This window comes from Natrix helvetica (assembly GCF_964273705.1).
Source record: "Natrix helvetica genome assembly, chromosome: 1".
Lineage (NCBI taxonomy): Eukaryota > Metazoa > Chordata > Lepidosauria > Squamata > Natricidae > Natrix > Natrix helvetica.
Genome location: NC_138548.1, coordinates 256,643,907 through 256,665,484, shown reverse-complemented (window position 1 = coordinate 256,665,484; position 21,578 = coordinate 256,643,907). Strand labels below are relative to the sequence as shown.

Here is a 21,578-nt window from a genome sequence, read left to right as displayed (position 1 = left end):
CTTAACATGTTTCCTAAATAGAATTAAAAGTTAAGCATCTCTCTTTAATCAGTGAAATGCATTTGTTGTACATGGTTGAACGAAATGGAGGGGGGAGTACATTACAATTAGAAAAAACTAAAATTTATATATCCTAACTATAATAGTTGTGCTGACAGGATAGCAATTCATGGTACTAAAGAAATTTATTCTATAACTTTAAAAATCCTGTGATTTCAAATATATCAATGCTATGCTTAATCATGGGAAATATCAACTCTGCAGTGTCAAGTTAATCAAAGTTAAAATTAACTAATACTGTAGCTTAGAATTGTAAATTATATAACCCTTTCAAGTTTCATAAAATACATGATTTGTTTTGCATGTAGATTTCAGAGGCCATAGCAATTTCAAGTGTAACACATAAGCAGATGTTATTTTTATCAAGGAGGCACAATTCCATACTTCACTTTGGATCTGTAATAATCATTTAATGCAATAATAATATAATAATACGTTCAAGATTATTTATATTCCTTATAAAATAGATTACAAGAAGACTATTATAAAATATTTAATAAGATTTGTAAAGGGCTATAGTACCAAGGCAGTTTTCTTAATACTAATTTTTATTTAAATTTATGTTTTCCAGTTTGGAATAATATTGGTAAATATAAGTTGTAAGTATAGAAATCAAGCAGGCTACGAGAGGAGAGGCAGAACCCTGCATGGGGCAGTTCTAGAGCTAAGGGCATGATCTTTTTATTGCCCAAGAAGGAAAGGACCGTATGACCTACACTTTTCCCCTAAGCTTTCTCTTACTAATCCAGCACATTCTGCCCCACTGCTGACTTTCATACAGAACATAGCCAGAGGAATGCATACATTTGAATAAGTGTTCATTCACTCTCCAGATGATCTAGCAAAAACATCAGTGAAGAAGAGTGTCGATATATCTCTGGTTCTCAAATGTGCTGATCAACTGGTCTGTGAGGAGCATATTTGTTATAACAAAGCAATAAGAACCCTCATGGCAAATATCAAATTTCATTGAGTTACTGAAGACTTGAAGGAACTTTGCCAGGCACCCTGACCATAAGTCCAGATAATAAATGTATCACCAATGTATCTGAACCACAGAAAAATCTCTTCAGATAGGAGATGAGGATGCATCATGCTTTAATAGCTTTATAGATTCTGATATTCTATAATGTTTTCAGGTTCTTCTTCATCTACTCAGAAATAGAGCAGTCTTTCAACTTCCTCATCAAGAATGGGAAATATATTTTTTTTATAGGAATATTAAATCTGAGGAAAAACAGGCGCAGCCTTTATTTAAGTTCTGAGAAGCTGCTAAGACTATAGTTTAAAATAGGGCTGGCAATCTATAGGCCACACACAGTTTACAAATCCTAGAGATTTCATTACTGAACCTGAGGCAGACTATCAAATAAAAAAAAACCCACCATTACTTATCAATTTTCAAAGGAAAAGGAAAGAGTGATGTAAATCATTCAATTAAAAAAAACACACACACACAAATCCTAAACAGTACATATAAAAGTCTAAAATCCTGATTTGGCCCACTTGTATAACATCATATTCATACCCTGAGTATACCATATATCACAACACCAAGCCTTCTTATAGGAATATATGTGATAAGCACATTCACGAAAAGGGGATTAGAATGAAGGTGGGGATATTAGAACAAAATACCCAATAACAGCCAAGAAAGTTGAATATCAGTGTCTTGAAAAAGCAGGAGCAAATGATTTCACAGAATCAGAAAAGATTGTGAGAATCATTAAGTCTCTGCAACGTGTGTGAAAACCAAACAAGCCATTTGCAAGATCTGACTACTTAGCGTCTTCTTAAAAACCTCCAGAAGTGAACGACCCACAACCTTCAGAGGTAAACTGTTCTACTATTGTATGCATTTTGAAGAAACCTAACTTTTTTGTGCTTTGGGGAAAGCTGGTCATAGGGATATATTTCACATGATAAGAAGTACCATGTGTATCTCTAATAAATGTTTTGTAAGCACTAAAACTTCGATCTCTAATAGCATTACAGTATACATGTGGTGATCAGGTTCAATGAGACCTCAGATATTCTCAACCTAAATTGGAATCTAATGCATAGCGAGAAAAAATATTTAACTGTGCTTCCCAGTTCGGTTTTGAATCATTTATCATTCATCACGCTTGATGAAATTGAGGAAAGTTGTTTTTTCTCCTTGCTTTTGTTCTGTATGTGTTGTTTTGTTTTTTTTAAAGAAAAAAATAAATAAAAAATTTTATTAAAAAAAAAAAAGAAAAAACTTATACTTAGGCTTGACATATTCTATATTCCAGAATTCCTCATCCTGTCACTCTTCAGATTTTTATGGGACTCGGGACTGATATGTATTGGATCTAAAAGCTACGACCTTTCTCATCTCCCCTAATGTTCTAGCATCAAGGTTCTTCTGTCAACCAAGACTGGAATGTTAATTTGCAGCCAAGTCAAAAAGTATTCATTTAAAAAAAACATTTATAGTGATAGTGTCATGAGCATCAACACATTTGCAATACCCACTGACAATATTTGTGGAAATAGTTTTTATTAGAACCCATGCACATATACACATATACCAGCAATCCCCAACCTATGCGGCTAGCAGCCTGGTGGAGGGATAGGGAACTGGGCTACATGAGTAGTGGGGTGGCATATATGCACACGTGCAGGTTGACCCAGTTCTCCACCCCTCCAACTGGCCACCAAGCCACGTAAGTTGGGGACTGCTGGTATATGTGTACGGCCCGGTTCCAAATAGTCCCTGATAGTAGGTCCCAGTCCAGCGGTTGGGGACCCCTGACATATAACAGTGAGATTTTGGCATTTTTGCAACGAATTATAGGGGGCTTCAGACATGAACATCAAAATCACATCAGATTATAACTTTCACACTTAAGGTGACATAATATCTTGAGAAGTGAAAGCTGATATTTCATGAGATTTGGATCTTTTACCAAATTTGAGCCATCTACATTTTTCTCCTTGTTTTTATTCATTGGCTCCCACAGCTGAAATGCTATTAGCCTCCTGAGTAGATACTTTAATTTTTTTTTTATTTTTTTTGCATGAATAAGATGTTTGTTGGTATTCTCCACAGGAATCATTCAGTGATCAAAGATGCCTGTTTATTCACTGTTTCAAATGTAGCAAAATATTTTTCTCCTTTAGAGTAAACAGTAATTGAAAATATTATTATTCAGCAACGATAAACAGAAAGATTAATAATTTAAGGAAGAAATAAAGATGAAGAAAATATGAATTAGCAATACTCTACAAGAGACAGCGAGGCAGAGATAGAAAAAAATAGCCAAGTAGCATCAGATATAGATAAAAATGTAAATAACATGATCTTTTCCTTCTGGATAATAGGGATTAATCTACTGTTGATGAACTTACTGCTCATTTCAAACCGAGGACATAATGATTTGCTGCACTTCTATTAGTGGCCTTTGATGAGCTTTCCTGGTAAGACTGGAAGGCAGCAGGAATCGTGTAGCTTTCGTTTTAATATTCCACAGTACCTCAAAGCAGGGATTCTCACTGTGATTCATAACCCAGAGGGTTATGAGCAATAAACTACCATTTCTTTAAAATCCAGATTGTATTTGTGCAGTTGAAACGTTGTCAAAATGTGCTCCAGCTTTGCCCATGCAAGGCTCAAAGGTTTGACAACTCTGATGATGTACAAATTAAATTATTAAATTGTTAGCTTTGTGAATGGAACGATGGATGAGTACGATATCAGGGGTCAAAATAGCAAACCTTTGATTTAATGGCTTGTGAAATTAAAACTTTTCGGCTTGCTGCATAGCAGCAACTTAGCATACCAGGTAAAGACCAATAAGGTTGTTTTATTTGTATTTGTATAAATACAACATGGGCAAAAAATTAGGCCAGCAACGCTTCTAAACTGAAATATCCAAAATTATCAAATTGTCAGAAAAGCAAGCTCATGTTTTAAAATGCAGCTACTCACTTGCAAAGCTTTTTCCAAGTGCAATAGAAAAAAAATGAGACTATTTGATGCAGTAGCAACTGAATAGTATGCACACAAGAACACTTGCCTTGTGCAGGTAACACTTAAGGCTAGGGTGAAATGAAAAGTTCATGCTGGCCTATAAGCAAAAGGAAAAAAAAAAACATGATTTTTCCTATAGATTCAAGTCCTGCTTTTAGGAGCCCCGTTCATACATTCACCTGGTGCATCAGGAAAACCAGGAACATTGTCATAGAAAGAGGCTCTCTGAATATTGTGAATGTCTGTGGCACAGAAACAGCAAAAATAAGAAGCAGATATAGAAGATAATCCAGTTAGTAAAAAAAAAAAAAAACACCACTCAGAATTTCAATGAAGCTTTAACAAGTATACTGTATATGGTCTATTATGGGTATTAGGAATGGTGTGTTTATTTCAGAACTCAAAAGACTAATAGCTGGTTGCAGCAACAATTAGATACGGGTAAACATTAGCTTGTATAAAATAGGCACTTCAGCTTTTTATTGATAAAGGGTTTAGTGCAAAGTATCAGCATAAAAGTAATTCACAACAAGTCTTCAACATGAAATATTGTTAGCACAATGAGGCATTTAGGCCAGCATCCAATGCTTACAACATGACATGGCCATACAAGAATGTACCCAACACTTCATGAACCATCAAGAAATTGGAAGGATAACACCAGCTGGATGTTATAGAATTCACCATATTTTCATCCCAAGTGCAAATATTTTGGCTGTTTCTAACATACAAAATCTTTCTAAACGGCTGTTCGTATGAAAAATGCTATGCTATAATTATTAAATATTCATAAACTTACTTTCTTAAATCCATATGTATTCAAAAGCAAGACACATGATTAGAAAATTAATTAGGAAAAAAACCTGTACCATAATGTTTTAACAAATATATACTGCATGAGCAGAGTATGAACACCGCATATACCATTGTTGTCATTACATCTCAAAAGGATGTCACAGAAATGAACATCGTCCTTTTCTGTACCCAGTTATTAAGAGACTAGAATTACTTTGCAGGAAAAGATTATAACATTTAGGCAAACAAACGTTTAACAAAAGTTAAGGAAAGAAATCTCTCCCCCAATTATACTAGAACTTGGGGTCATTTCATTAACTTGAACAAGAATGATAAAGGTCTGAGTAAATAAAGTATCTCATATAAGCAGTGTTGGCGAACCTTTTTGGTACTGAGTGCTGAAATGGGCGCAGAAGCGCTGGAAACTGGAAGAGCAGTTCCCCACTTCCGGTTTCCAGCATGCACATGTCACCTGGTCTTCTGGTTTCTTTGCATGTGCAAAGACCAGCTGGAATCCGGAAGATGGGAGACGGTTGACGTGCCCAGAGAGATGGCTCTGTGTGCCACTTCCAGCACGCGTGCCATAGGTTTGCCATCACTGTCATATAGCATACTTGACCTCTGGAACTCAGTACCATAGAGTGGTTTAAAATTACTAAGTGGATTTAAATAGATTAGACAAATTCATGATAGGGTAACAATTTCACACATGATATGCTAAGCTACCAAGAGTACCAGAAGAAGCTGCAATACTCCCTTATATCTTGTTTACACTTGGACGCTATGAGAAGGATTAGAAAGACTTCTGGCTGATACAATAAGATTTTTGTGCTAATAATGTGACATAAAATTAAGTAGCGAAGTGATAACTGATACTTAATCACATTACTTTATAAGGTTGACAAATCTGAAAACTGTTGTGAAAGCATGCTTCTGTTAATCATGTACATTACATGTTAGCAATTTATGAAAACCCTTAGCATAATATCCTGCACTCCAATGGCTTAGAGAGTTAAATGTAAACACACCTTGCATCCATCTATTTTACAGCAAAGCCAGATACTTTTTAATTAATAGTGACTGAAGCAACAGCTTTAATTTTTGTGATTGTCATAAAGGAGCAAAGGTGTTTTATCTATAATGGAATCTCTCTGAGATTAATCTAAAATAGTAAGCAATTCTGTTCAAAACATGGTATCTGGCAGTTCAATGCATGAACAAAAAGTGTAGCTAACCATAATGACACAAATATAAATGAAATAATTTGTAGGGTGTGAGCAGAGTATCTGATTACAGATAGTCCTTGACTTACAACCATTCATTCAGTGATTATTCAAAGTTACAAAAGGCATTGAAAAGTGATGTATATGGTTCTCACACTTATGATCATTAAAGCATCCCTGCAGTCAGATGTTGCAATTTGGATACTTGGCAACCAGTCTGTATTTATGATGTCACATTATTGCTTTAAATGGGCAGCACATAAATTTAATAAGTAAATGATAGTTGTAGTGTCCAGGACATGATTGGCATTTGCAACCTTCGCAGCTGGCTTACAACAAGCGAAGTCAATGGGGAAAGTAGATTTGCTTAATCACTACACAATTCATTTAACAACCTCAGAAAAGAAGACAATAATAGTGGGATGCTCCTATGATGACTCTCTTTAACAACCACATTACTTAGTAATGGAAGTCCTGATCCCAACTGTGGTCATAATTAAGGTAAGCAGTATTTGAGAAATCACATACTAATTTGGCTACATAGAATTATATCTTTCCTGAGTTTGGAGCAGATTCTTACCATCTTTCCAAAGTTCTGCAACAAATCTGTCAGAAGACTGGTGCAGAAGAGTTGCCACATTATCATTCAGTGGGTCCATATTTTTCATTAGCCATTCATCTGCCTTGTAATCCACCTGGAATGAAGCAAATGGGGAACTAAGTAAATCCCCGGAAAACTAAACTGTGCCTGCTCACATCAGTAGCTTCAAATGCCTCTATTCATTGGAGTCATTTTCAATGAAATCCTTTTTGATTAATAATAAATGCTTGGCTATTAACAAGGTCAATGGAGGGAGACGAGCTACTAGACGGAGTTCCACATATTATTAAATACAGTAATTGATATTCTAAATATTAGTTGCTTTAAAAGAAACAATCTGTTGCAACAGCAAGCAGGGGGTTGGACTAGAAGACCTCCAGGGTCCCTTCCAACTGTTATTCTATTCTATTCTATTATTTGTTTAGATCTAGCAATCTTGTGTTATTTGTCAACCACATTTTATTTATTTAGGTCCTTTTGAAAAATGTTTTAAGTTACTTTTTATAATTATGGTTATGTATGCAAATTAGAAGTCAAAACAGTATTATATGTAAATCCCAATAGTCTCTTCAAAGGGGAAGTCTGAAGAATGGTTAGACTATACAGTGATTATTTCTTACCCTTCCTGCATAATGGATAATGCAGAAATCTGCCTTGTCCTTCAGCTGCCGAGGTTTCTGGAATTTGGAATGAGTTCCTTGCTCTTGGACCAGTTTTTCTACAAATGTCTTGTCAGTTGCTTTAGGGAACCAGCATTCTTCATCCAGCAAAGCCAATACACCTGGAGGGTTAGCCTAATTAAAAAGCAATTAAAAATACATAGACTATTACTAGTTATTTATTTTCTTCTTAGATTTATTATATAATGTGGAAACATACTGCTAAAGCAGAACAAATTGCATGTATGAAAATCAGAAAGATTTCTATTTTAACAGGTGATAAAGAGAAAATAAGATTAAAGCAATAAATCCAGAATCCAATCACAATTTATTGTAACTCTTATTGTAGCTACAGTATAAGAATATTTGTTATAATGTATGCTATATAATTAAAACTGTCATAAATGGTTTCATTAATGCTTCATAAAAGACAAATAGTGCATAAGATAGATTATTGTGAAAATCAAGACTCCATTTTACAAGTGATGATACTTTGTAAATATTAAACCAAGTGTAAAAGGACCACACACTAGAATCACACTTTGGATCACAGATTAAAATACAGATTTGATATAAGTTTAGTTTATACTGTTGCATAAGCCATACAAAAGATATGGATATAAGAACTTACAGGTCGTTCAATTAAATCAATGCAGGGTTGTAGATCCAGTCCAAAGTCAATAAAATTCCATTCTATGCCCTCCCTTTGATATTCTTCTTGCTCCAAGATAAACATGGTATGGTTGAATAACTGCTGCAGTTTCTCATTGGTGTAGTTGATACATAGTTGTTCGAAAGAGTTTAACTGGGAAAATAAGCAAGAAAAGTAAATTTTAATTGTGTAGCTTTAATATTTTACTATATTGTGAGAAATTTTTAGAGAGCAGATTATTTATTGTTCAACCAAACATCAGACACAGAAATATGTTTTAAGAAAATGTAAGAATGCAAGCCATCTCACTGAGAGTTTCCTAAGTCAGAATACGAGCCAGATCAAACTTCAATCCTCTAAGAAATGTAATCACAGATGGTATGCAGATTTTAATGTTGTACTGCAGTTCTGATTCACTTTTAGCATAAAAAATTCTTGCAGAAATTTATAATATGATATACATATCTGATACTACGGATGGATAATGATTGGCACCACAAGTTAACAATAATGTTTGATATGTAGCAAAAGTGTTTGATTTTGCTTTGCTTACCTCAAAGATTTCAAATCCAGCAATATCCAAGATGCCAATGAAGGAAGCTCCCTGCCGTTTAGTTCTATCCAAAGCTTTGTTAATACGGTGAACAAGCCAACGGAAAAGACGTTCATATGTAGCTTTTGCCAATGCCTCTACAGCAAAATCTGCCTTTATAAGGGAAGGTGAAGAAATCATAGCTTATAACATATAAAGATGAGAATTAATATTCTACTAGAAACCTAGCACAATAATTTTTGAATACAAAGGGTACAAAGAAATTAAGTTGCATTAAGCAAAAATGCTATAAGTATGAACTTTAGAAAAAATGTTATCTAGCTTTGTAATTTGCATAGCTCTTATAGAAAGTAATTGGTTCGGATAAATTCAGAATCAACACTTGACTACTTTGAAGCTGTTCAGAACATATACAGAGACAGAGTCAACAGACAGGTAGTGTAAGTTTTTGTTACTGAAAAGTCCAGCACCCACAGGTGAAAAAAATACTATTGTCTCTTACATATTTTAAGTCACAGTGCTTTTAAGAGGAGACTGAGAAAAACATTTGAGTTTTCACTGCACTTTGTGTGGGAAAGGGGCCACACAAGCAACAAACTGTTCTAGGCAGCATGAATAACAGATGCTTGTTACAGGTGGTCATTATTTAATGCCCACTTGTTCAGCAATTGTTTCAACTTATGATAGCATTAAACCAGAGGTAATTACAACTGATCCTTGTACTTACGGCTGTCGTAGCTTTCCGATGGTCATGTGAGCGTGATTTGCAACCATCCCTGCCAGCTTCTGACAAGCAAAGTTGATGGAGAAGCTGGCAGAAAGTTGCAAGCTACTGTCACATGATGTCCTCGCTTAACAATGACTTAAGGAGGATTGATGGAACTGCTGTCATTAAGCAGCAGTGCCCTTTTCTTTTCTTTTCACTTGTGACTGTGTCGCTAAATGATGAAAGTTTCTGGTCCCAATTAACACTGTTAAGTGAGGACTATCTATTTAGTTCACAGTACTGCCCAAACATACTCACTTATATGATGTTCTAATGAGTGCCTAAACTCTGAACAATTTTGTCACTAGCTGTTGGCAAAGGGGGAGGAAGAGTGCAAAATGTATAAATGGGAAAATCTCTCTTGAGCTCCAGACAGCAGAGCTGGGGAAACAGAATGGAATAATTTTGCCACCGCTACAGTATTGGTTAATGTAAATTCCAGTGTGCAGCTATATGCTTTTGAAAGAAAGGAAGGCACAATCCCTTTGTTTGAAGTAACATAAGGGAAACCGGTCTGGGTGAGAGAATGTGGATGGGTATAATGAGAATATTATGATAAAAATAGCCTCCATCATAGCAGGATGAAAGCATCCATTTCCTATCCTTAAATCTCTTCTTGCAGCAAACGTTTTGAAAGAGAAGCTATGTGTTAAAGTAGATGTACAGTAAGATTTTTAAAACTTGGCCAGAACTATATTCCTTTTCATGCCAAAGATAAACATTATAGTCATCTGACATAAAATTCCATAATTTATAAATTGGGTGTCTTAGTTCTACCCTAATGCCCTTTTAAATATTCTCAGCTGAATAAACTTCCATCAATGCTAGATTTAAAGTGCCCAAGAGCTGCATACATACAAATTTTGCCTCCAATATTCAGTCCCTCTATCTAAAACTGTTTATGTTCAAGTTACTCCTATACTAAAATTCAACATAGAGGCACTGTTGGAGAAGTAGTTAATAGCTACTTCTGGAACACAGAGCAAAACTTTAAAGCTCCAGAACAGAAACCCGATACAGACTTACTGTAATATAAATCAGGCCTGCGCTGGTCATGCCCACACCCAGTTTAGCGAAGGGGAAAAAAGTCCTGACATGTCATGACAATGTGAGTTTGACACCATGACAGTGTGAGTTTGACACCCCTGATGTAAATTATGTCCATCATCATCATCACTCTTGCCCCTGCCTCCCAGGATAAAGGGAAATGTTAAATATGTTAGTTGGAAGCAGACGGGTACAATAAGATCTGTCATTCTGTATTTTAGCTTACTTGTTCTTTGGTTTGGGCTTTTTGGACATAGTCCCTGCCAACTTTTATGCGTGGAGTGAGTATTGCTCGAGTAAATTCCATTACATTCATTCCCAACAGATGGCAGAGCTTCTGTGCAACTACAAATGAAAGCAATGAAGTCAGTTATCACAATTCTCCTTCAGCAACTGTTATATATTAAATATATATATATTTTAAAATACTTTACTGTTTTCAGATTATCTAGCATCAGGAAAATATTTTCAAGTAAAAATGAGATCCATATCTCTGCTGTAAAATTTTTGTATGTTGCAAGATTGTAGGGAATGATAGCAGCAAATCATTTATTAAATATCAAATATCACATATAATAATACATAATAATTTAAAGGATATCCTTTGTACTATTGTACAGACTTTGTGCTTAATTTGTTTGTCTGGGGTTTTGTATTTTTGTTGTTTATTGTATATTTTATTTCTGTCTGTACACCGCCCCGAGTCCCCTCGGGGAGAGGGGGCGGTTTATAAATTTAATGAACTGAAACTGAAACTGAAACTTTGCCTGTAAATACTTTTACCTGTATTTTCTGGCATAGATGCCTGATCCGTGTTTCTCTCTTTTTTGAAGGAAATATTTCCAAACTGTAGTACTGAGGATACCACTTTCAACATAGCTAAGACACAAAACATTTAATAAAATGTATTAACATAAATGTTTACATTTTTAATTAATAGGCAGTCAAGATAAAGATGGCTTTAAGAACCGATATAAACTATAGGAACATCTGGACTTATATATAGACTACAAGCCAAACTAACTGAAAGGTTCATATGGCAAATGTATGTATTCCTGGCCAGTATATTTATCCCAGTTGCCATATATTCTGTAGTTAAACTAAAGTGAAAATATATAGAAAGATAATGTCAAGTGTGGGAAATCAGGAGTACAGAGAGTTCAAATGAATATATAGGTTCATTGAAAGCTTAAGCTTTCTACAAGAATCTGAACAACTAAGAGTAAAAGAAAATTGGTGGTAAACAAGAGATAATTCAAGATGGGCTGGACTTAGAACTCTTGAGGGGGTGAAGGGACTCGAGACTAATGGTGTGCTTGACCCCCTCCCTTGGGCTCATCTTGGTCATATCCTACAGATGAGCACATACAAGAACCCAGAGCACTGCATTGGCATGACCAGACCTTTGTGGGGTAGAATCAACATATATTGATATATAAACAGCCTGTATTTCATCATCACAAAATTAGATATCTACAATCTTCAAAAGCTCATCCTTGGCACCTCAGACAAAATTTATTTTTCAAACTAAAATGCTTTAGATGTTAAATTCAGCATTCATAATGCCACATACGCCTATGTATAATAATTTTATTCTATTTTTATCAGTTAAAAAAATAAAATACAGGTAGTCTTCAACTTATCACCACACCTGAGCCCAACATTTCTGTTGCTAAGCAAGACAGCTAGTAAGTGAGCCACAATTCATTTTACAACCTTTCTCTGCACAGTTGTTAAGTGAATTATGTGATCATTAGGCAAATCTGGTTTTCCCCACTGATCTTACTTGTCAGAAGCTGTGGTGATTCCATGACCCCTGCAACCTTCATAAATACATGCCAGTTGCCAAAAGCCTGAACTTTGATCATATGATCATGGGGCTGCCAAAATGGCTGTTAAGTGTGAGAACTAGTCACAAGTCACTTTTTTCAGTACCGTTGTAACTTCAAACAGTCACTATGATTGTAGTGGTTGTAAGTTGAGGACTACCTATATATATCTAGGAATCAGAAAAATAATAGCCTTTTAAAACATACCTAGTATTTCATCATGAGAAAAGCCCATGATATGCATGGCCTCCATTGTTTCCTGGAAGTTGTCTTTATCTTGCTGGCCGGGAATGGGTATGTAGCCATTGGACAGAAATCGGTAGTTGTTAAACCCTTCGAGGAGCAAATCAGCTGTAATAGAGGAAAAATTAGGGCTGTTTTCCTCCACAAAAATCAACTGGCACTAGTAGCTGTTGATTTACTCATGTTTAAAAGAAGTGTAAATTGTTCACTTCCAGCAATCATAAACTCTTCATTGTTGAAGTTTTCCAAAAATCTTGAAGCACATTGTTTTAATATCAAACTAGGTTTACAGAATAAATTGGAATAAGCAAAGAATTTTCAAGAAAGCAATTCCTAGTGAATACATACATCTCTTTATATATTCAAGCTGATGTATCTAAATATATCACAGTATAATATCGTCAACAAGAGTTGCATCATCATAAAGGTACGCAGATTGGATATTCAACGCAAACTGAAAATTTGTACCTATTTCTAAAAAGCAGCTGCCTATGCTAATCCAAGCTAGGCTGATCTTTTGTCTAGTGTGGGTACAGCAGCTGCAGTCCTATTGTGTTAATTCAGCTTTGGTTTAAATGCTACAGTAACCATCCACCCTCTATACTTATTAACTCACCTTTCAAATGTTCACCAGCCCCAGCTAGAAGCTGATAAAAAATGTGAAAAGTCCGTTCATCTTTGGCTTGACGGACTGCACGTGATTTTTCTAATAAATCTGAGCCAGAGCAGTTAAGAATTTTATGAACAACTGCATATTTTATCATGTAATTGAAACTATATATTTGAAAAAAAGACCACCAAATGGTTGTACCTAATAATTTTAACACAAATTGTCAAAATAGAATTAATAAAGTTTTGAAGGGTCCTATAATTTCTTCTATAGACTAGTCCAAGTAATATGAACATTTTTCTTACAGCATACCAAAATTGCACCTGTGCATGGCCACTCAATTTTCCCGCCCATCTGCACATGTACATGCGAACCTCCTGTCCATGCGCGTAGGTTCCGGAGACTTTCCTGAAGCCTAGGGAGGACAAAAATGGCCTCCCCTGGCCCCCCGGAGGTCCTCTGGAAGCTTGAAATGGATCGTTTAAGAACTTCCAGTTGGGCTGTTGGGGCCATTTTTCACCCCCCCCCCCAGGCTTCAGGAAAACCTGTGGAGGCTTGAGAGGGTGAAAAATGGCCCCAACAGAAATTCAGGAACGAACTTCCAGTTGGCTCATTGTGGCCGTTTTTCACCTTCTCCAGCCTTCAGTGGCTTTCCTGAAGCATGGGGAAGGTGAAAGCCTCCCTGGCCCTCCGGAAGCGTGAAAAATCAGCGGGCTGAAGCATGCATGCGTGATGGAACTGACGAATGGTGTCCACCAAATATGACTCCGCGTACCACCTGTGGCACATATGCCATAGATTCGCTGTTACGGGACTAGTCTATTTAAGTATCAAGCTATCTAGTCTAAATTCTTCGGTTCTTAAAAATCTCTTTCAGTACAAAAATGCTAACATATAAAAAAATTCTAGGAGCTATGTCTTAAATTGAAGCTGACACCAATGTGGGAGCCAGACCAAAACAAATGCTATTATAATTTAATAACTTGTAATACAGAGGGAGGCCCATAACTGATTAAAAAAATAGGGCTAAATGCAACTGGTGAGCTTCCTGACCGTAATTCATAATTGTATCAAGTAAAACTAAATTAAGAATTTAATTATTTTCTGTCAAGATAACCTGCCCTCTTTTTGGAGAACAGCCCACCTTCGGATAGGTACTCTCTAAAGTATTTTAATCAAGCTATCACTGTAGATTTCAAATTGGATCAGTTATAACAGTTGTTGAAAAAAGGATACATGTTTCAATGTTGGCCCCAACAATATAGCCAGTAACATCAAAATTTATTCTGATGAACTTGCCCTGATGAAAGAACAACCCAAAATTTAAAATTCACTTTTAGAATATACAAGTTATACAATCTAAAATATTCTAAACTGAACAATTAATACTCCTAGGTTATTAAAAAAATAAAAATAAACGAACATGTATGTTAAAACAAATATAATTTAACAGTTATTACAATTACATTCAGAGTACAAATCTTAATTTTAAACTATTGGAAAAATACAAAGTTCAACCATTGCTGTATTCATTAAATTAATATGTTAATGCATTTTAGGATAACATTATACTTCAGTCTGATAAAAATTCATAATATATTAGGGAACAATCCAGCTATTTAGTCCAAAAGATAAAACCCTTACTACTAGAAATTACTTTTATGTATAAAGAAACTACCATCTGGATCATATTAAAGTAATTACAAAAATAGTGCCAAAGCAATTGGAGTGATTGTGTTTACAACATCAGTGCAGATTTAAAGAAAAATGTAACAAGAAACAGATGCAGAAGTCCTTAATAGAAAAGAATGTTTTCCGAAGGAATTTTGCAGGATTAGCCAGGATTGGGTATTATGATGTCCAATTGGCCTCGAGACAGAGTTAATTTGAAGCCACACCTCTGTGCTCCTTGCTTCTGGTTCCCAGTTTCACCTCTTTCTGGCCGAAGAAAGACAGGTTGCTTTTGGTTCCTGATTCTTCCAAAAACAATCCAGTGCCATCCTGCAAATTCCTTCTCCCTGCGTTCTTCCCCTTGCCTCCATCTGACACCTGGAAGCCTCCCCTTAGTGTGGCTCGCTCCCGGCCACCGGTAAGGGCTTTGCTTCTTGGGGCTTTAGAGGCAGGATGCCATTATGGCGTCCATTTGGGGGGCTCGATTCCTGCGGGCTGCATGGGCTGGGGCAGAGGCTACTTGAAGCCTCATTTTCATCCCTGCCTTCCTGGGTGGCCATCCTCTGTGCAGCGGTGGCAGTGGCAAGGCCCTGCAGGCACAGATTGATGCTAGGAGGCCCGGAATAGCACGGGACAGTGACAATAGCGTGGCGTGCCACATGGTGCTGCCGGCAGCCGCGCGGCTTGCAAAAGGGGCAGGAAAGGTCTACCAGAGACTGATTTCGTCACATAGAGGCCGTGAGTGATTGGGGAAAGCTGTTTTTTGGTTGCTGCTGTTTCTGGTGGGCTGAGCCTGGCGGCACACACTCCAGGGCTCTTCAAACTGAGGCGATGGCACTCGGCGCCTGGGCGGAGAGGCATCTTCCATCGCTCAGGGTGGAGCACATCACAAGAGTGAACAACCATCAAGCTGACTGGCTCTGTCGGGCCACCGTTGACCACAGTCGACCACGGGGACTATCTCGAGGACAATTGGACATAACAATACCCAACCCTGGCTAATCCTGCAAAACCTCCTAAAACAACAGTTCAGGTAAAACCAACTGTCATTCACATAATTCATGAAATAGAATTGAACAAAACCAAATTCTGAACAAAGGACTTATAAAGTTAACAAATAAGCTACTTATGGGAATTTGAAAAAGTGTGGCTGAGAGCTCCCCAAATTCTTGCCATTCCATAATAACCTATTATTAACCTATAATTCTTGATTTGATCCTCATTGAAAAACTTGCCTTCCTCTTTAAAATTCTGCTCAGAAATATTTCGAACTATATTATTCCTACAGTAATTATACAACAATTTAAAGATTTTTATTTGAATGTGAAACACAGATTAAAATAACTGCAATTGAGATTTTTTTGCTCTTTCCCCCACTTTTGTATAAGTTTTTAGTCATACATGTCTATGCATGACAGCTACATTTAAGTAGCCAATCCCCAAACCAAAACACATGTCTGGATATTTTGTTCCATGGTTTTGTGCTCTGTTGCGCAGAAGTGGATCAGAGTAAGAAGAATGAGGTCAAATCTGATTGAGCACAAATTAGAACCTTTATTAGGAATTACCTTGTATCAGTAAGAGCGACATACTTATTCTTCACTATTATTGGATTTGCAGACAACCAATCAGCAAATCTATCACATTCTTTGGTCCCTTCTGAGATCAGGAGAAGCTCTGCAGGGTCTGAGTTTGTATAACTTTGTCTGGTTATCTGGAGAGAGTTTCGTTAGTACTGAGACAGGGTCCTCCAGGGGTTTTGAGTCCCGCCATCTTTATTTTAGACCCATGTGCCACCTGACTGTTTAAGACCTCAGGGGAGATTTGATAGGAATCATGTGGTGGCGAATGTTTCTTTATGGGAGGAAGATACTGCCTACTTTGCAAGAAGCAAATCAATAGTTCCGTCTTCAAAAAGCCAACACTGGATCCAACAGAACTGGACAATTTTCATCAGTACCAATATTTTCTTCCAACCAGCACAACTTTCAGGGGATGTACTGATTGAGTTTTGGAATAATCCTAGCCCTTCTTGGTATTTCGCTGTCCTTCAATGACATCAATTCTGGTATTCTTCTGGATTATGGATTTGGGAATGGATGGCACAATGTTGCAGTGGTTCCCTTCTTCCTCTGAGACTAGTTACAACACTTGATGGGAAAGGGATGCCTCAGGGCTAAATTCTCTCCCCATTCCTATTTAACACATATATAAGTTTTAGGGTTGCTTGAATCAGGATATCTTTTATGTTTAACTGTAGATGCAGTACAACTTCCTGGACAGATTTAGTGCACTATTTGGAGTTCTTGCAAATTCATAGTACCTGCACAAGGAACAGGTGGCAGTTGTGGTCAGAAAGAACTTTGCATAAATCAATTTGTGCACCAGTTGTACCCATTTTTGGATTAAAAGGTTCTGCTCACTGTCTCTTATGCCTTGATCATTTCCTGGTTGGACTACTATAATAGGCCTTACATGAGTCTGCCCTTAAAAAGCACGTAGAAGATGCAGCTGGTGTGGAATGCAGTAGGGGATGCAATTTTTGGTGCAGCAAGATACACCCAAGCAGTATCACTATTGCATGAATTGCATGGCTTCCAAGTACAATTCAAGTTTTTCATTGCCACATTTAAAAGCATGCATGGCAGAAGGCCAGCACTTATGTCTTTTTATACTGTCCCACCCCATACTGTATGTTCATGGTTAACTATAAAATATTACTTCAGCTTTCTAAAATTCATACATATAGATATGAAGGCTTTGGGGAAAGTTTTTATTGCTTATTCTCCTCCAAAACATACAGATCCAGGTCTTTAAAAAACAGCTTAATTTATTTCCCCCCAGGCCTCCAAATCTGTACATCAATTCAAAAAAGCTGATTTAGATTTTAATTGATACCTATAAGCACGTAAGAACAGGGAATGGGTTAATGGAAAATTCAGACAACAGTCTATAGTTTGTATATATGAATCAAAATAATTTAGTTGTATATAAAATTGATCACTAAAAACACCTGAGTTTCAAAATTAATGCTAATTTCAGCAATCTCATCATAAAAAAATAATTTATGAATAATGAATTAATAGTTAAATAATTAAAACCCAGACTTACAAAGCGGGAAGAATTATCATTTTTTACAGTTTTTGCATTTCCAAAGGATTCCAGAATAGGATTGGCTTGTAGAAGCTGACGCTCTAGTTCACCCTGAAACATACATAGAAATTTGAAGTTATGTCAACCAAATTTAAAAGCAGTAGGAATCCGAAGTGAAATTTTAAGTTATTCTGACTCTATCTTTCAGTTTCAGTATCTTCAGAAATGACACTGTTGTTCAGCTGAGATTGATGCGCCATAAAAAATAAAGGTAATTAGAGAATGCCATTGCTACAAAAATAGTAAACATTCATTAAAGTTAGGCTTCATGATTAAACAGCAACTATCACCTTACATATAAAATGCATTTAGTTAATGTATGCCTTGTTCTCCCACTGCTATCCCTGCCATCAGAAGTTTTATCTGATATTTATCATATCAGCAGCTTGATATGAATCAGAGGTATGCAGAAATAAAGGAAAATACAAAGTGTGAATTTAATATTTTACTTCACAAATGCATAAAAAAGCAGTATACTTATCAGCAATTCCTGCTGTTAAAGAAAGATTTCTGCCTTCATACCTAATAAGCCACTCTAACCTTGCACTACTGGTTTGGGTTTATGTGACCAACTTTGTTGAATACAAAAGTTCTGTCCCTTGCTTAAGTATTATTCTCCAGTTAGAGTTAAGAATCTGCCAATTTTGTAAGCTGATTTAAAAACTTTAAACTCAGAAAATGTGTCTGAATTATTAGACTATTTAGATCAGAGGTCTCCATAGTACTCAATTCATGGCAGCCTTGCTGCCTAAGTAATTTTTAGGGTGTCCCTATATCAAAACTATGAACTCTGTCAAACTATCAGTTTGCATGGCATTGGACAGATGCTGATATCACTGTTTCCTGCTTCAAAATTTAAAATATGCTGGTGTGCCTCTCTGTGGCAACACAGCATATAACTTAGGAATCATGTGGGAGTTAGGAAAATATCTTATGCCATCATAGCCCATCTTAACATTTGTGTATATCCATTATCCCACAGAGGAGACAAAGTGCTGGAAGATATTTCAATTTTGTATGGAACGGGTGTCAATCAAGTAGAATGAATGATAAATAAAATGAATGAATGATAAATAAAGTGTAATTGCAAAACGTAAGCTCGAATATATCTGGGATTTTTGTTAAAATATTCATGACTGGGAGAGACATGGGAACAAGGTCAGCCAATGAATAGGCATAACAACTAAGTCAGCCAATGGGAGCTTAAACAAATCTGAGTCTGTGCAAGGAATTGAAACATAAACTTACGAAGAAAGCAGTCTGCTAAAATGAAACTAACTGCTTGTGTTTGCCTCTAAGTCTCCTGCCTTTTGTTTACTTGGAAGAACCACCTATTGGTATTGTACATTTATTCATTTATTTTTATGTATGTAAAGCAGTTAATGAATCCTGCTGCATCAGTTATCTGTCTATGCTTCGGGATTTGAATTTATGCAACAAACTCTTAACATTTTTTTTTTCAGACAACCTTATTTACAGAACACATCATTTAAAAAAATGTTCCATATGAGATTTTAATTCATAAGATTTGTGTCAACTGCTTCCAAATGCCCTTGAATACTTTGTAATAAATTTTGTCTGATCATAGCTACAGAAATCTGAAAGTGTTTATGTACTATATTTTACTTCTGTGCAAAATATTTTGAAGTGGTTTTTTTTTATTGTTGTGCTCTGAGAGCTTAAGGGAAGGTGGATTGTATATAATATTCTGATAACTACTACATATCCCTTCCTGTAGTTACTGAATACCAGGACTTGGATAGCTCCTAAAACAATACAGTATACTGTATATTGTACATCTAAAGTGTGAAGATCTGCAAGTTCAATTCCCTTTAGAATATTTGAATTCTTGCAATAGCATCTGGCTATCCTTCTGATGAAACCCCAAGTCAAAACCAGGTGTGCCATGCATCCTGGTGATCAAAGTAACTGAATTCCTTCACAGCCATTTAAACTCATTGGATTTCATTCGCTGGAATGGAAGTAATTTCAACATACAAAATTGATGGAGTTTAAGAACATTTAACATTCAACTGACTGTGCTGTTTATAAACAGCAATATAGTAAAAATGTGTAATTCTGAAGTGATCCATCTTAACATTTACTACAACTTCAAACATCTTTGAGTGCAATTAATATACCTGCTTGAACACTTAAGGCAGCACACATCTTAAAACAAACTAAAAAAAATCACACAAGTAACTGGAAAAAAATATTTTCTTACACTAACAAAAAATTATCATTTAAAAAGCCTTTCAATAACAAACTCGTTATTTCATTTAGAATTTTAATTATGAGCAACTTACTGCTACATCTAGATTTCTCACAAAGTCTGAAAAATAATTATTCTGGGTGGAACGAAGCCCCAACCAAACATTTTGTTCATATGAAAATTTAGAGACTCAGCTGCAAAAAGTTTCTAATAAACAGAAGCAATCTTCAATGTTTTACAAACAATATAAATTGTTACGGTGAATATGGATGCATTACAAGAGTCTTAAGGTATTTAGTCAAGAATAGGAAAGATCTTAGTTTGGATAATTCCAAATATTTAAAAAGTTCTATCAGACTTTATTTGTAAAAGAAACTCATTTGCCCTCCAGATTGTTAAGTATATTACAATTTTATCTATTTATGATTTACTCTATAAAATGATGCCTTGAAATACATGGAATTAGTTACTTAAACATTCATTAAAATATGTTTGTATTTAATTTCTACTAACAGGGCCCCACCATGTCCAGCATATTTTCTAATTTTCTTTGGCATTAAATATCACAGTCCCATTTGTGAAGTATTCTATTCTGTAATACTTCAAAGAAGATTAAACTGAAGTCAAGATTTACACTAATTTGCATATAAATTCAAGAAGATTTTGAAAAAAGGCATCCAAAGTATTGTGAAGGTGTGACAACATGCAATCTATTCATGCAAATCAATTATGTAATGACAGATTAAGAAGAGAGGTAGTGCCCCCAGCATCCCTGTGATTTGGCTCATTGTGAGTCAGCAAGGTGACAAATTACAAGAACTATGTGCTACTCACATACAACGGGGATCCACTCTGCAGTTAAAAAATGACAATGAAACAATGTTAATAGTTATGAATTATGAAATCACCAGAAACACAGTGGGATTACAATCAAAGTTCTTAATATTTATTAATTTAGTACATCTCATCTGCCTAATAAAGTGGGCTCCTACAAGATAATTCATATATCATTTTGTTAGAACTGGAACAAAGTTATAATCTCAAGTTTATTAAATCAGCCTACTAATTATAACAACAGCAATCTTGAGAAGTATAATTGCATTGCCTGAGTGCCCTAAAGCCAATATCCATCTGCTTTGCTTTGCTTCTGCTTTTGTACCAGTGACAGGTGATCCCAATGCTCTGCAGATGTAAGGGATTTCTAATAAGACCACTGGGAAGAAATTTAGGAACATCTGGAAGACACCAAGTTGTTTATGCTTCTAATGATTTTTGCTGCCTATTGACAGTTAATCTACATCTACCATAATGATCATATATAAAGATTTCCACACCTTCAGTTTTATAAAAGAATTCTAAAACAAAAATTGTTGCTCGTGTGTGTGTGTGTGCGCATATGAATGAAATGGGCAGAAATAATGATAGAGATAATTGACTTTAGGTCACACGTTCAATTAAAAATTGCACTAATTTATCACCTAGCAAATCATGGACCACTCCATCTCTA

The 21,578-nt window shown here is 35.8% G+C and overlaps 1 protein-coding gene across 6 annotated transcripts in view; it reads right to left on the bottom strand.

The window, feature by feature from the left end:
• The window catches only part of MYH10 (myosin heavy chain 10), a 90,778-nt gene that overhangs the window by 28,063 nt on the left and 41,137 nt on the right, over positions 1-21,578 (bottom strand). For 5 of the 6 annotated variants that reach the window (XM_081939612.1, XM_081939614.1, XM_081939613.1 and 2 more), the window contains 11 exons: positions 20,906-20,923; positions 17,818-17,910; positions 14,272-14,335; positions 13,042-13,140; positions 12,390-12,533; positions 11,137-11,232; positions 10,580-10,698; positions 8,541-8,693; positions 7,967-8,140; positions 7,297-7,470; positions 6,656-6,770 (listed from right to left, as the gene is read on the bottom strand). In XM_081939612.1, coding sequence (XP_081795738.1) covers positions 6,656-6,770; positions 7,297-7,470; positions 7,967-8,140; positions 8,541-8,693; positions 10,580-10,698; positions 11,137-11,232; positions 12,390-12,533; positions 13,042-13,140; positions 14,272-14,335; positions 17,818-17,910; positions 20,906-20,923 — 1,249 coding nt within the window. The remainder of the gene's footprint in view (positions 1-6,655; positions 6,771-7,296; positions 7,471-7,966; positions 8,141-8,540; positions 8,694-10,579; positions 10,699-11,136; positions 11,233-12,389; positions 12,534-13,041; positions 13,141-14,271; positions 14,336-17,817; positions 17,911-20,905; positions 20,924-21,578) is intronic. The other variant, XM_081939616.1, reaches the window with a different exon arrangement.